The 13,072-nt window shown below is 34.7% G+C and overlaps 1 protein-coding gene across 20 annotated transcripts in view; it reads left to right on the plus strand.

Moving 5' to 3' along the window:
* The window catches only part of LOC143236124 (roundabout homolog 1-like), a 230,007-nt gene that overhangs the window by 59,586 nt on the left and 157,349 nt on the right, over window positions 1-13,072 (plus strand). For 19 of the 20 annotated variants that reach the window (XM_076474396.1, XM_076474402.1, XM_076474397.1 and 16 more), the window contains exon 1: window positions 1,462-1,589. The exons of the other annotated variant lie outside the window; for it this stretch is intronic. In XM_076474396.1, the coding sequence (XP_076330511.1) occupies window positions 1,511-1,589 (79 nt within the window). In that variant the 5' untranslated portion in view covers window positions 1,462-1,510. Of the gene's footprint in view, window positions 1-1,461; window positions 1,590-13,072 lie in introns of those variants that run through there. 20 annotated transcript variants of the gene reach the window in all.

Raw genomic sequence — 13,072 nt, forward strand, 5'->3', positions numbered from 1 at the left:
GCTTAGTTATTCTTCATTTTAAACCGTTATTAAGCTACAGTGTCGAATCATTCATACACCTAAATAAGACACCTAAGTGATGCGTTAAAGAAATTCGCGTCTATAAGCTTTAAATGGACGATCATCACAGTTCACTTCATCTAAACTTAAGGTTATTAATCATTTTCGCTGTATCTTTTGTGAAATATTTGATATTATTGTAAAACAACTTCATACGAGTGGAAAATCGTTTTCAGTTTTTTAGTTAAAAAGAGTTTTTAGTAATTTCCTAATATTACAACATATGATATAATTTTTCTATCCGTTTATTAGTACTTTAAACGATCACCAAAACATATACCTACTTTCTTCGAATACAGAATTTACAGTTCCACAAACACCAAATTGTTATTTGTGCAGTTTCAAAGAAAATTATTAATACATGCTTTATCAGAATGTTGCTGAGATCACATTATGTGAAATTAACTATGAATTATTTTACTAATTTAATTTATTTTTTTATTTTGTAGATTGGGAGTTTGAGTGTAAATGAAAATGGTTATTTTTGCAAATATAACAGAATATTTTTAATATAAAATTTGAAACATTTTGATCACCAGTCGTTACATAAATAGTAAAATAGGTAAATCAAAATAAACTCCAGAGAAGCACAAATATCTTCCATCATAGTCCTTACAATACCTGATACATAATTTACTATCAACGAAAATAATGATACTTGTATAGCAACAGAAAGAAAAGATAAAACAAATTGGAAAACATTTTACTATTTCCAGGTCCTGTAATTGCTAACAGGTAAACTACAATACTGAAGTAAATTAGAACCTTTTACTAGTGATAACAAAAGTAAAGTTGTATATAATTACTTGATAAAACACATAACTAACTTATATTTTATCATTTCCTTAAATAACGTTAGTTCCATTAACAACATTAACATGTTATATATGTACTAATTTTTGTATTATTTTTTGTTTTAATTATGTATATATATATATACCAAGAGGATTATTTTCTACTGTTAGTTTAATCTATGGATTTTCAGCCAAACTAAATTTCATAAGTTTAAATCACCTTGTGAAACGTTACTGGGATTACAGCCCAAAACCGCGTTAACAGTCTTGCACGATTCCCCTACTCACGGATCAATTTATTCTAAATATTATAATATAATAAAAGTGTCTTAAATTATCTATAATACTAGATTCATGTGTTAATATGCATGTATCAAGATCAGTTATAATAAAAATCCATGTAATAGTTTCTGATATAATATTACTATACAAACAAATGTATGAATAAAGGGTAATTACATTTTTTTAAACTGCCTTTCGTATTCGAAAGAGTGATTGGCATTTATATTTTTATTGATCCCAAATATATTTTACTGTTTCTACCCATGCATAAAATGGACTATGCTGGTACACCAAAGGAGCGCCTAGCGCCACGAGCTTTAGTTATAGAAGTTCTACTGGTGGTGTTCGTTCTGTGTGATCGTCATGCGTCGGCCATGTGTTCGACTCTGTTTATGGTGATATCCGCGCTGTGGGGTCTGCTCTTACTTCCAAGGATTACCTTAGCTTCAGCATGTAAGTTACGGGTCGATAGGCCCTATAGCCCTTGCTTATTTAATCCGCTTATATCTATAAGGATTACAGTTTTATAACTAGTCCCTTATCCAATGGTGTGCGTTATGCTACTGCTAATCTTTCTTTACTGGTTTAATGTTTTGTTTTTGAAAATAACTATCTTGTTTTCGATCTCGTGTTAGATTCAGACTTCCGTAGCGTAAGCAATCAAAGAGACGTTTTAGTGTGATTCACGATGAAAATTTTCTCAACCTTAACACGAGAGATTTAATATTATAGCACTTCGTAACTAGCTTAGTTTAATAAATACTGTAGTTCTTCCGTTGGATAAGACCCACCCTTATTACCATATTATTTGGAATTTCAGTGTTATTTAGTCACTTAGAAAATCTTTTTTGTTTACATAAGTTAATCAGCAATAATGAAAGCAAAAATCCGTGAATAAATAAAACAATTTGCTTATTAACAAAATATTTTAAGACTGTTTCATTGTGCCTTTGAAAAATGTATAAAAATATTTTCAAAAGCTCAACATTACAGTTTCTTCGGGGACAGCGAGAATCAATTTCACAAGATAGCCACGATATTTCAGTTTATATCAATGATAGCGATAAACATTTTATGAAGATGTATATCTCTTACATTTACAGTTTCTATCAATGACTGGCGATAAACAATTTGTTTAACTAGGCATAGTATTAACAGCTTTTAGCAACAACAGTGTTAGACAATTTCTTTAGCTTGGCACAACAATCATAATTTATATAAACAACGACGATGAACAATATCTTAAGTTTAGATAAGACTTTGTCAGTGACGGCGGCAATGGACATTAATTTATCTGGGTACAACAATCGCAATTTCTATCAACAACAACGACGCACATCTACAGTTAAGGCACAACAATCGCGACTTCTAACGATGATTTAGGTTCAGCTCTACCGTGGTTCTCCGTAGCTTTTCCTAAAGCATCCGTCTAAACATCTGCCACTTCATGAAAAGAAGTACAGAAATGCTTCTTTGCGTGTGCTCTTTGAAATTTTAAAACTGCTACATTATTTCTGTTAAACATAAATGATTTAATATATCAAACCAGCCAAGAAAACAATGATTTGTTTCTCCGGCAACTCGTGTATCAGTTATATCATTACAACCCAAGTTGAACTCTCTTTGTAAATATTAGTTTTTGTTTATGGCGTTGAACTTTTATATTTAGAACTGTTAGTAGGAACTTTTGTTATTTCTTGTTGTTGGAATTCGTGGTGTGTTTGTGTTTTGCATTTCGTGCAAAGCTATACCAGGACAATCTGCCCTAGTCATTCCTAATTTAACAGCGTAAAGCTAAAGGGAAGGCAGCTAGTGATTACCACTCACCGCCAACTCTCGGGCTACTCTTTTGCCAAGGAATAGTGGGATTGATCGTAACATAATAACGCCCCCACGGCTGAAAGAACGAGCATGTTTGGTATGACGGGGATTCGAACCCGTGACTCTCAGATTAAGTCGAGTGCCTTAATCACCGAGCCATGCCTGGCCGAACAGCGAAGAAGAGAATAAATATAAGTTAATCTACAAGTTGCATACTGGCCCGGCATGAGCAGGTGGTTAAGACACTCGACTCGTAATCCGAGGGTCGCGGGTTCGAAGCTTCGTCACACCAAACATGCTCGCCCTTTCAGCCGTGCGGGCTTTATAATTTGAGATCAACCCCACTATCTGTTGGTAAAAGTGTAGCCCAAGACTTGGCGGTGGGTGGTGATGACTAGCTGCCTTCCCTCTAGTCTTACACTGAGGAACGGCGAGCGCAGATAGCCATCGTGTAGCTTTGCTCGAAATTAAAAATAAACCAAACCAAAAGTTGCATATTGTATCTGTCCTGGCGCCATCTATGATGGAATTTTGTACAGGATGTATTTTAGACCTCTGTAGAATACACAAAGCTGTGTTAATAGATTTTCTTCACTTACCAGAAAATTGTTTTATTTTTTTTAAAATAAATATTCTGTTTAAAAATTATCCACATTTACTTAACAGAAACAGTCTAAGAAAAGGTACTTGCATAAATTATTTGTAATTTACTGTACATTTGCTTCGGAAAATGAAATATCGATAACGGAAAGGAAACTTCCACTTTTAACGATTGTGTGAATCGAAATATTTCAATGCATATGTGATACCGGTTCTGTACCTGCAACAAGAAGATAGAAACCTAACAAACTGAAAAATCATTAAAGAGCATACAGTTCGATATAGTGCTGTTTTAATATTATTTGTGTCTCGAAATATGGTCTGCCTTTTAGTTTAAAAAGAGAACTTACATAAATACAATCTTAACCAATTAGGTACGTTAATCCTAAGTATTTGCTTCATTATTATTATATATATATATATATATATATATATATATATGTTAATCCTAATTCTTTGTTTGTTTGCTTTGAATTTCGCGCAAAGCTACACGAGAGCTATCTGCGCTGGCCGTCCCTAATTTTACAGACTAGAGGGAAGGCAGCTAGTCACTACCACAAACCAACTCTTGGGTTACTCTTTTACAAACAAACAGGACGATTAGTCGTAACATTATGACGGCTGACCCTTAGATTACGAGTCGAGCACCTTAACCACCTGGCCATGTCGGGCCAATCCTAATTCTCTAATAATTTGGTCCGAATTCTTTAAATTCTGAAAAACAACCTGAAGTGTTCGAGTAGTAATAAAATATTAGTGATGTATTTGTACAGTATATTATAAAACCTGGTTTATACGAAACTACATGGAACATTTAAAAGGCTTTATTTTATAAAATAACATTTTACTTAATGTAGGTTATAAGAAACACGACAATGATTTTTGAGTCAGATAACGTACTGGACTTGTCCTGATATAAAAACAGACAGAACATTCTTACACGACTTAGGCGCTAACGTGCAACATTGTTTTCGCGCTGTGGTTATTTTATTTGTAACACTGCATTTGCACTTGCTCAAACAAGAACGCGCTAGATCCTGTAGTGATTGTTCACATGCAAAACGAAAAGCAACAGAACTTTGTAAAGAAGGTCGAATTCAAGGTTGAAATCCCCTCGAAAATTTTATTTCACATTTTTTTTTATTAGTGGGAAGTAGTCTTTGAACAACAGGTGTTCGTGTTGCAGGTAACAATTATTCTGAACAGGTGTTCGTGTTGCAGGTAACAATTATTCTGAACTTATTTCGAAATACTTCTGCTATTTCTCAAGGTGTTGCTTTAATGATAGATATAGCGTGGATGTGTTAATAATAAATATCAGGGCTACGCAACAGAGTCAGACACAGTTCTGCAACGCTACCGTTTTTATTTCTGATCTTTCTTACACGAACTTTATAGCCAGTAAAGATAATCAGCCTTCGTTATTACATGTTGAAAACTTGAGGTTTTTAAAAACGAAATATCCGAAATAAATTCTTGCTTAAATTCAACACCTCGTTTGATTCTGTTTATTTCTTATTCATTATAAATTGCACTAATTTTGTTTGTATCTTGATAACGTTTATTCAAGTTAAGATCGTGAGAAGTAGTTTTACACTCTTGATTTGAAATAAACGAGTACATAATATCACAGTAACAGCTAATCGTAAAAAAAATCACATTTTAACGTTTGTTTCGCTACCCTCTCAGCAGTACTTTAAGCTTCACATAAAAATGATATTTTACTGCCTTGAACGTGCTCTGTTTTTTTAATCGTGTACAGAGAACATTGTAACAGAAATATTTCATTAACTGTGATTAGGTCCACAAAAATGTCATTTATATGTAAAACAGGGTAACATTAAATGGATTATTTTAATGAGTAAAACGCAGTATATAGATCCTTACCAAATTATGAATGACCAATAAGGTAGAAGTTTACATCGTTGTAGGTTTCAACTGAGTGAACATTGAACATTTTATCATTTTCAGTTAAAGATGTCAGCTAAGTATATACAGGGTGAGGACAACACGTGCGTTCCACACATTTTGTGACTGCTTGTCATATTGTAAATGAGATTTTTTTTCTTTTGCTAAAATGAAATACTGGTATATTAGAAACACCTGAAGAGTTGAATAAACCTTTTTGCACTCAGGAACTTAATTTCAGAAAAAGATGTACTGAAAGCAACTACGGTGTTTATAATTAAGCACAAAGCTACTTTATGGGTTATCTGTGCTCTGCCCGTCATGGGTATTTAAACTCAGATTTCAGCGTTATAAGTCCGCAGACATACTGCTGTGCCACTGGGGGGGGGGGCAAAGCAACTCTGAAGAGACATTGTTTTCTGGGCAAATGACAATACGATAAATAGTAGGTTGACTAGATAAATAGGGAATTTAAATAGTGTAGTAGTATAATAGGTAGATGCAAAGATTGTATCTGATGCAATATATGTAAATTATAAGATTGTGTTACAACAACAATATTCAAGGAATATTTTTATATGTATTATAATGATTTCGAATGTACAAGTTTGTGTTGAAGTTGAATATACTGTGTCGCTAAGGGTATCCGTTGACAGCGGGATTTATTTGTTGATGAAAACAAATAGCACAATTATAGGCCCACAGGGATTTCTGGCAGCTCTCTAGCAATAGAAGTAAATACTATGTAAACAACCGCCCATATCCACTTGACTTGACCCGTGTGTGGCCCATTGTTCCGTGTATTTTCTTTAGCTGTCTATCCTCTTTAGTGTGGTCCTAAGGGATGAATTCCAATATTTGTTCTTGTAGTAAAACATATCGTAACTGTAATGCACAGTAGCAACGACAAAAGTAAGAAGGGAATTTTCTTGACGATTTTTATATATATACATTTTTTGGTCAGATAAGACACGTGTGCGTCGTTTTGTGAACACTTAGTTCTGTCATCTGTTCTTAAAATAAACATTTAGATGCCCAATACAAACCTTGAGGTCAGCATTTCACCATGAAGCACCACGCATGCACTCCAGGCGGATAGGGCGGTATCGTAAAAACGTCTAAACGTGTAAGTGCAAAGAAAACAATCAGTCCTGTCGGTGTCGAAATGAAATACCGCTTTTCTTTGTTTACCCCGGTCGTCTTACAACACTACTAGCTGAGCAACTTGTTTTAGGGTAAACACATAACTTAGAGTAAACCAGAAACTTCAAATAATAACACGTCTTCTTCTTTGTAATGGTTTTCCGTATTCTCTGTAAACTACTGAGATGCCACGTAATCTTAATTTAACGACAGGATTAAGTATTGACCAATTGAGAAACGACAAAAACACTTTATTCTCTAACGTTCAAATCACTTTCTTTTTTCAGGATTTTAGTTGCTCATTTTGTAATGTTAATCGTTTCTATAGTTTTAGTGCAAGTGTGAAACTGCCTTGCTAAAGACTGTGTACGGATACAATAAATCCAATACAAGTACGACACTGAGGTTGTTGTACTCCTAGGTGCATATCACGTGACAAATCTGTTTGTAAATCATAGTTGACTGTGAGTTTGCCCACAAATTTCATGAGAACAACATACGCATGCTTTCACTTTAGATATGATATATTTTTTGTTGTTTTTAAGAATGGCTAATATTCTTAAACAATAACGTTCCAAGTAGAATATGAATAATACTATGGAATGTTCTGTAACAACAGTCACGTGGAGAATACAAAGAACACTGTGGGGTGTTGTGCAACAACAGTCACGTGGAGAATACAAAGAATACTGTGAGGTGTTGTGCAACAACAGTCACGTGGAGAATACAAAGAATACTGTGAGGTGTTGTGCAACAACAGTCACGTGGAGAATACAAAGAATACTGTGAGATGTTGTGCAACAACAGTCACGTGGAGAATACAAAGAACACTGTAGGGTGCTGTGCAACTAGAGTCACGTGGAGAATATAAAGAATATTCTACAACACCACTCAGAAGTTGATTTTTATTACAAGTAGAATTAGGATTACTAGAATTATCTAGTTTGAATGTGTGTAAATGTAAGTGTTTACATTTTTAGTTTACCCGCCATAACTCTTAATTTGAGGAGTCGCCTTGCATACCTGATAACGACGTCTTTACTGGACTTTTGTTGTTACCAACGCGTTCCAATCCTGTCATCAGCGATAGCTTAGCAGAAAGGTCGAATTTATTAAACCTCTGAAAGTGTAGATGAAACTGATAATGCAATAGTGACTTGTTGCTTTCCTTCTTTTTTTTTCTCCTGCAGAAGATTAGTCGAACAGGAAGAGACTTCAAATCAATGCAAAATATACATTTTTGACAAGTTTCCATGTAAAACGGTACTTGCTTGACCTTTAGCAAGAACAAGGCGCTGGACAACACACAAAATTTCCCAGCACCAAATGGTTGAAATCGTAGATATTAAATGTCATCGTGTTCTATAAACACTGTCAGATGCTGATGAATTTAACAAAAACTGTCTTTCTTGTTGCTTGTAGATATGATTTCAGTATCGGCCAACGTGATAAGAGTTGTCAGATGACTGTTAAGTCAGCTATCACCACCATTTTTTTCCGTATGACTCACATATGTTGAATGCAGTTCTATGCAATCTGTTCATTTCGCAATTTGAACCGTCTGGAGTCGCCATCTTCTGAGTGAAGTACTCTAAATGGAGATGGACTGCAGACTTGAACGCGAATCCAAATCATGTAAATTTCCTTACTTGAGCAAACCAATAAATTGGGCTTATCGTCTCATCGTTGTTTTTGTTCTATTTGGTAAAACTAATCGTGTGCATGAATATCGGCCAAACTGCATCAGTGTGCCAGCCTCATGATCATCGTCAAGGTTCTCTATTTTTAACTGAAACATCGTTCATTTACCTACATATCAATCACAATCAGAAGAGTAATATAGCTTTTATACACCTGACGAGTACGAAACGATAAAACATATTTTTAAAACGGTTTTTAACTGTTCCGATATAGTCTAAACATCAGTATATGTTAGAAGCTTTCATTTTAAAATTTTTTCACGTTCAGTTTGGGTTTTTGGACAATTTGTAAAGTTTTATCGTTGGTTTTTGAAACATTTCCAGACTTTAATTGTAGTTTTTGGAACATTTATAGTATATTAGTGTCAACTTTCGGCACATTTGTAAAGTTGAGATTTTCGAAACATTTGCACCCTTTTAATGTGGGTTTCGGAAACTTTTAGAGACTTGATTTGCATTAAGATCTCGAATAGAGCCAACCTTTATATATATATATATATATTACCATATGATGAGTATTAACGAGGTGAAAAACAATCTTCCTACTCAATACAACTAAATCTTTTTAATAAATAAAAATGCCAAACTAAAAAATTAATTGTATGCTTTCAGCGTATAAAGGGTGATATAGTAGTTCATCCATAGATATAAAATCTCACGGATATTTACAAGTGTAACAACATTATAGATTTTTTCTTTTGATGAAGTTTTTTGTGAAAACTTAAGGCCCCTTATTACATATAAACTGGTATGTGTATGCAAGTCCCAAATTTACTGTCTCTTAAGTGTTTTTATTATTAGCATTTATTTCAACTTTTATTAATCGGATTTTTAAAAAAATCAACCATTTTTAACCCTTTCTCTTTCTCTCTCTATGGTTGTATGTATATACACCGGAGTTTAACAGTGGTTTTCCTAGTGTTCAGTTGATCACAAATTGTACACCTGTAAAAATATTTGTACAATTAACATTTACCTATGTAAGTAAGTTCAAGTGGATAAATGTATAGAAAAAAACGCATTTGAAATTGTGAAATTTCATTCAAGTGTTGATAAATAAATGTATTTTTTTAATCATTTATTACTCGGTCTGTATATGAGGTGCAATAAGGCGTCATGTATTCAAAAATAATAAATTTAAATTATAATTGTGCGGTTCAAAAATCTCCAGGAAAAGCCCTGGAGTTTAAAAAGCAAAATAAAATATTTGAGTAAAATCTTAGCTTTTGTATTACATTAAAGTAAGCCTAGTCGATAACTGTATTTATCTGCAGTTCGATTTTAGTTTGTTTCTGGTAAAACGTTTAACTGTTGTCTAATATTCATGCAACATAATCAGGTAAGTTGAACTTATATTTATGGCAAAGCTACTACTAACAAGAGGGAAGGCAGACGGCTAGCAGCACCATACAATCAACCATCTATCTATGCTAAAGGATTGACTAATTATTATAATGTATTCACAGCTTCAAGCGCGGGAATATTTTGTGGTATTGCATGGTTAAGAATCCGGGCGTCTAGCTCCCAAATCCATAGCTCTTACACAGGGGCAATCCGCAACCAAGATGTATTTAAGAAGCAGTATTATAACTACCACATATACGGAGTGAATCCGGTTATTTAAAAGCAGTAAGTTTTATCGGTATGGTATTAAATACAAGGCCTTAGGAGTATTGAAACTTTGTACAATGGACGGCAACTGCTTGTTGTGGAGACAAAAGTGTAGAGGACGACGTTTCGAAAGTCTTCCGCCTTTCGTCTTCAGGTCAGTGTGTGTCCGTCAATTCTTTTTAGGTATTTGGGTTAAATTATTATTTCGTTCCCCTGAAGGGAGACGATAAATAACCCGGGGCGGTCAGAAACTTTTGTTTCTCTTCACCCCACACGCGGCTGAAGTTAGTTTGGTGCTTAATTTGAGGTTGGTTTCCCAGTTTATTCTGTGTCCAGTTGACGTGGCGTGCTCTGCAGTGGCTGAATTTTGTGTTTTCATTAGTCTTTATGTTCTTTATTCTTGTCACGAGTTTTCTTCCCGTTTCTCCAATATATGTATCGTTACAGGAACATGGAATTTTATAGATGACGTTTATGAGATTCTCTTTGGTAAGTCGCTGTTTGTTTTTTACCAGAATGGACACTTCCAGTTCTATTATCCAACCTCGATAAAACGTGGTGTAATCCAATGCTTAAACAAGAGAGCAGGAAACATTTGCGATAAGACAGTCATCGAAGGAGAACGCCAAAAGATCGTAGAGTTTTATTGTTACACCTCCTGCTTCATCAAAATTCCTAGAAGACCACGACAGAAAGAAAAGATCAGAAAGTCACCACCACTACCACCATTTACCTACCATACCTACAACATTTCAGTGAAAATTCAAACGCATAGCCAAAAATTCAATATTAGAAGTCCGATGGAAATCTTACATCTCTAAAAGAATCTCTAAGTCTAAGACATCATTTATGAAAATCCGTGTTCCTGCAACGATACATACATTGGAGAAATGGGAAGACAACTCGTGACAAGAATAAAAGAACATAAAGATAATATAAGACTCGTGAAAACACAAAATTCAGCAATTGCAGAGTACGCCACGTCAACTGGACACAGAATAAACTGGAAGAAAACTAGAATCATCGACACAGACAAATTCTGGAAGACAAGAAAAATCAAAGAATAATATATATTAAAACTATTAAACCTTCACTAAACAGAGATTTCGGATTAGAGGTGAGTAACCTGTGGCTGCCATTGGTTGAATCCACAGGAAATCTCTCCTCCAATGAGAAACAGTGTTAATCCAACCAATCATAACACGCTCTCCACAATTCACCAGGACACTATGAAAGACCGACAATACCTACACACACACACACACACACACACACACACACACGGACTTGAAGACGAAAGGCGGAAGACTTTCGAAACGTCGTCCTCGACACTTGTGTCTCCACAACAGGCAGTTGCCGTCCATTCTACAAAGTTTTATCATGAATACTCTGCCTAAACAATCTATCAAAGAACATCAGGAGTTTGCTACCCAAAGATAGATAGTTAGCAAAGGTTATTGCACGTATTACTAACCGCATAATAAAGGTTTCGCTTGTTCCATGTTTACCACAACAGTATAACGTTATCGAAATGGAGAATAGATTTGCGTTTATATATATATTCATACATTTTTAAATACCCTTTGATTCTTGTAGGAGATAGTAACAGTAGAACTTCGTGATACATCTGCCTGTTTATATACCCTTATATTCGAGGTATACATAGATTTCCCAGTTGATACGGAAACAAACACATTCACGACATTGGTTATGGAAGTCAGTGTGACTCAGACAGTGAGTAATTTATGGTAAGAGTAGCATTTTCTCTCGACCAGCTGGCGAAAGCTGCGCAGCTACACACCAATAACACTAATAAGACCGATCACGTGCCCTTTAGTACAATGGCAGGCAACAATCACTGTTGTACCTCTTTACTATTTATAATATATGTAACAAGTAAAAAATAATTTTCTCATGTTTAAAGGATTTGAAATATATCGCTTAGCCACAGAAACATTGAATAAGATTTTATGTCCGCTGTTACCCGCTTATACAATAGTTAGCCGTGAGACAACATCAGTATACTGTCAGGTCTATTGAAAGTGTGAATTTTAATACTGTTGTATGTTAAGATGTGATAATATTCTACACAGTTTGTGTCAGATACATTAACTGAACTCTCGTTTAACCTAATATAACTACGATATATATTAACCATGCTTTAACAATTGAATAAGCTCTTTAAAATCACGAAATATCAACTTGTTATTCATATTTCTGTGACCTTCATGTTGGGCGGATTTAAACCTCCAACCATTACTTTTAATGATTGAAAATATCACAGATTTGTACTTTTGATCAAATACGTTGCTTAAATACTTGCTTTACTATTGTTCCAAAATTTATATTAAAAAAAAATCTATAATGGAAACTAAACACATTATATAAGTTTATCTTTTCATTATCTGTGTTGGTAATCTCAGGCGAACCTGTTTGTTTGTTTGTTTGCACAAAGCTACTCGAGGGCTATCTGTGCTAGCCGTCCCTAATTTAGTAGTGTAAGACTAGAGGGAAGGCAGCTAGTCATCACCACCCACCGCCAACTCTTGGGCTACTCTTTTACCAACGAATAGTGGGATTAACTGTCACATTATACACCCCCACGGCTGGGAGGGCGAGCATGTTTAGCGCGACGCGGGCGCGAACCCGCGCCCCTCGGATTACGAGTCGCACGCCTTACGCGCTTGGCCATGCCAGGCCGAAGAGGCGAACCTAAAAGTGGAATAAAAATATTCCCTAAGCCTAATATTTAAGATGCGAATCACTTGCAATGACAAGTTCTGATACTGAATATAAAGAATCCTTGGCAGTGTCTTATGGAAGATAAAGAATATATTTGAAATTTTATTTTATATCTGGTTTGAAATCATGATGGTTAAATTAAGAGGAATGTAAAAACAAAACGCGTCAAGTTATTTTTTATCCGAAATATTAGGCCTATTGGAAAACAGCGAGTTGCAAGCTTGAGGCGATTAGAACGTAACTTCAAAATATCCTTCCTCAAGATTTGATTATAATTTATAGTTTGTAGAAACAGTTTCTCAAGAACTGAAAAGGAACTTTACAAATGGGTGTGCACATGATAAACTGCTATAATTGTTAATAACTTTACATTGGCCTACTAAGATGCTAATCCTCTACATGGTTTTATAT

The sequence above is a fragment of the Tachypleus tridentatus genome, chromosome 13, assembly GCF_004210375.1.
Source record: "Tachypleus tridentatus isolate NWPU-2018 chromosome 13, ASM421037v1, whole genome shotgun sequence".
Taxonomy (NCBI): Eukaryota; Metazoa; Arthropoda; class Merostomata; order Xiphosura; family Limulidae; genus Tachypleus; species Tachypleus tridentatus.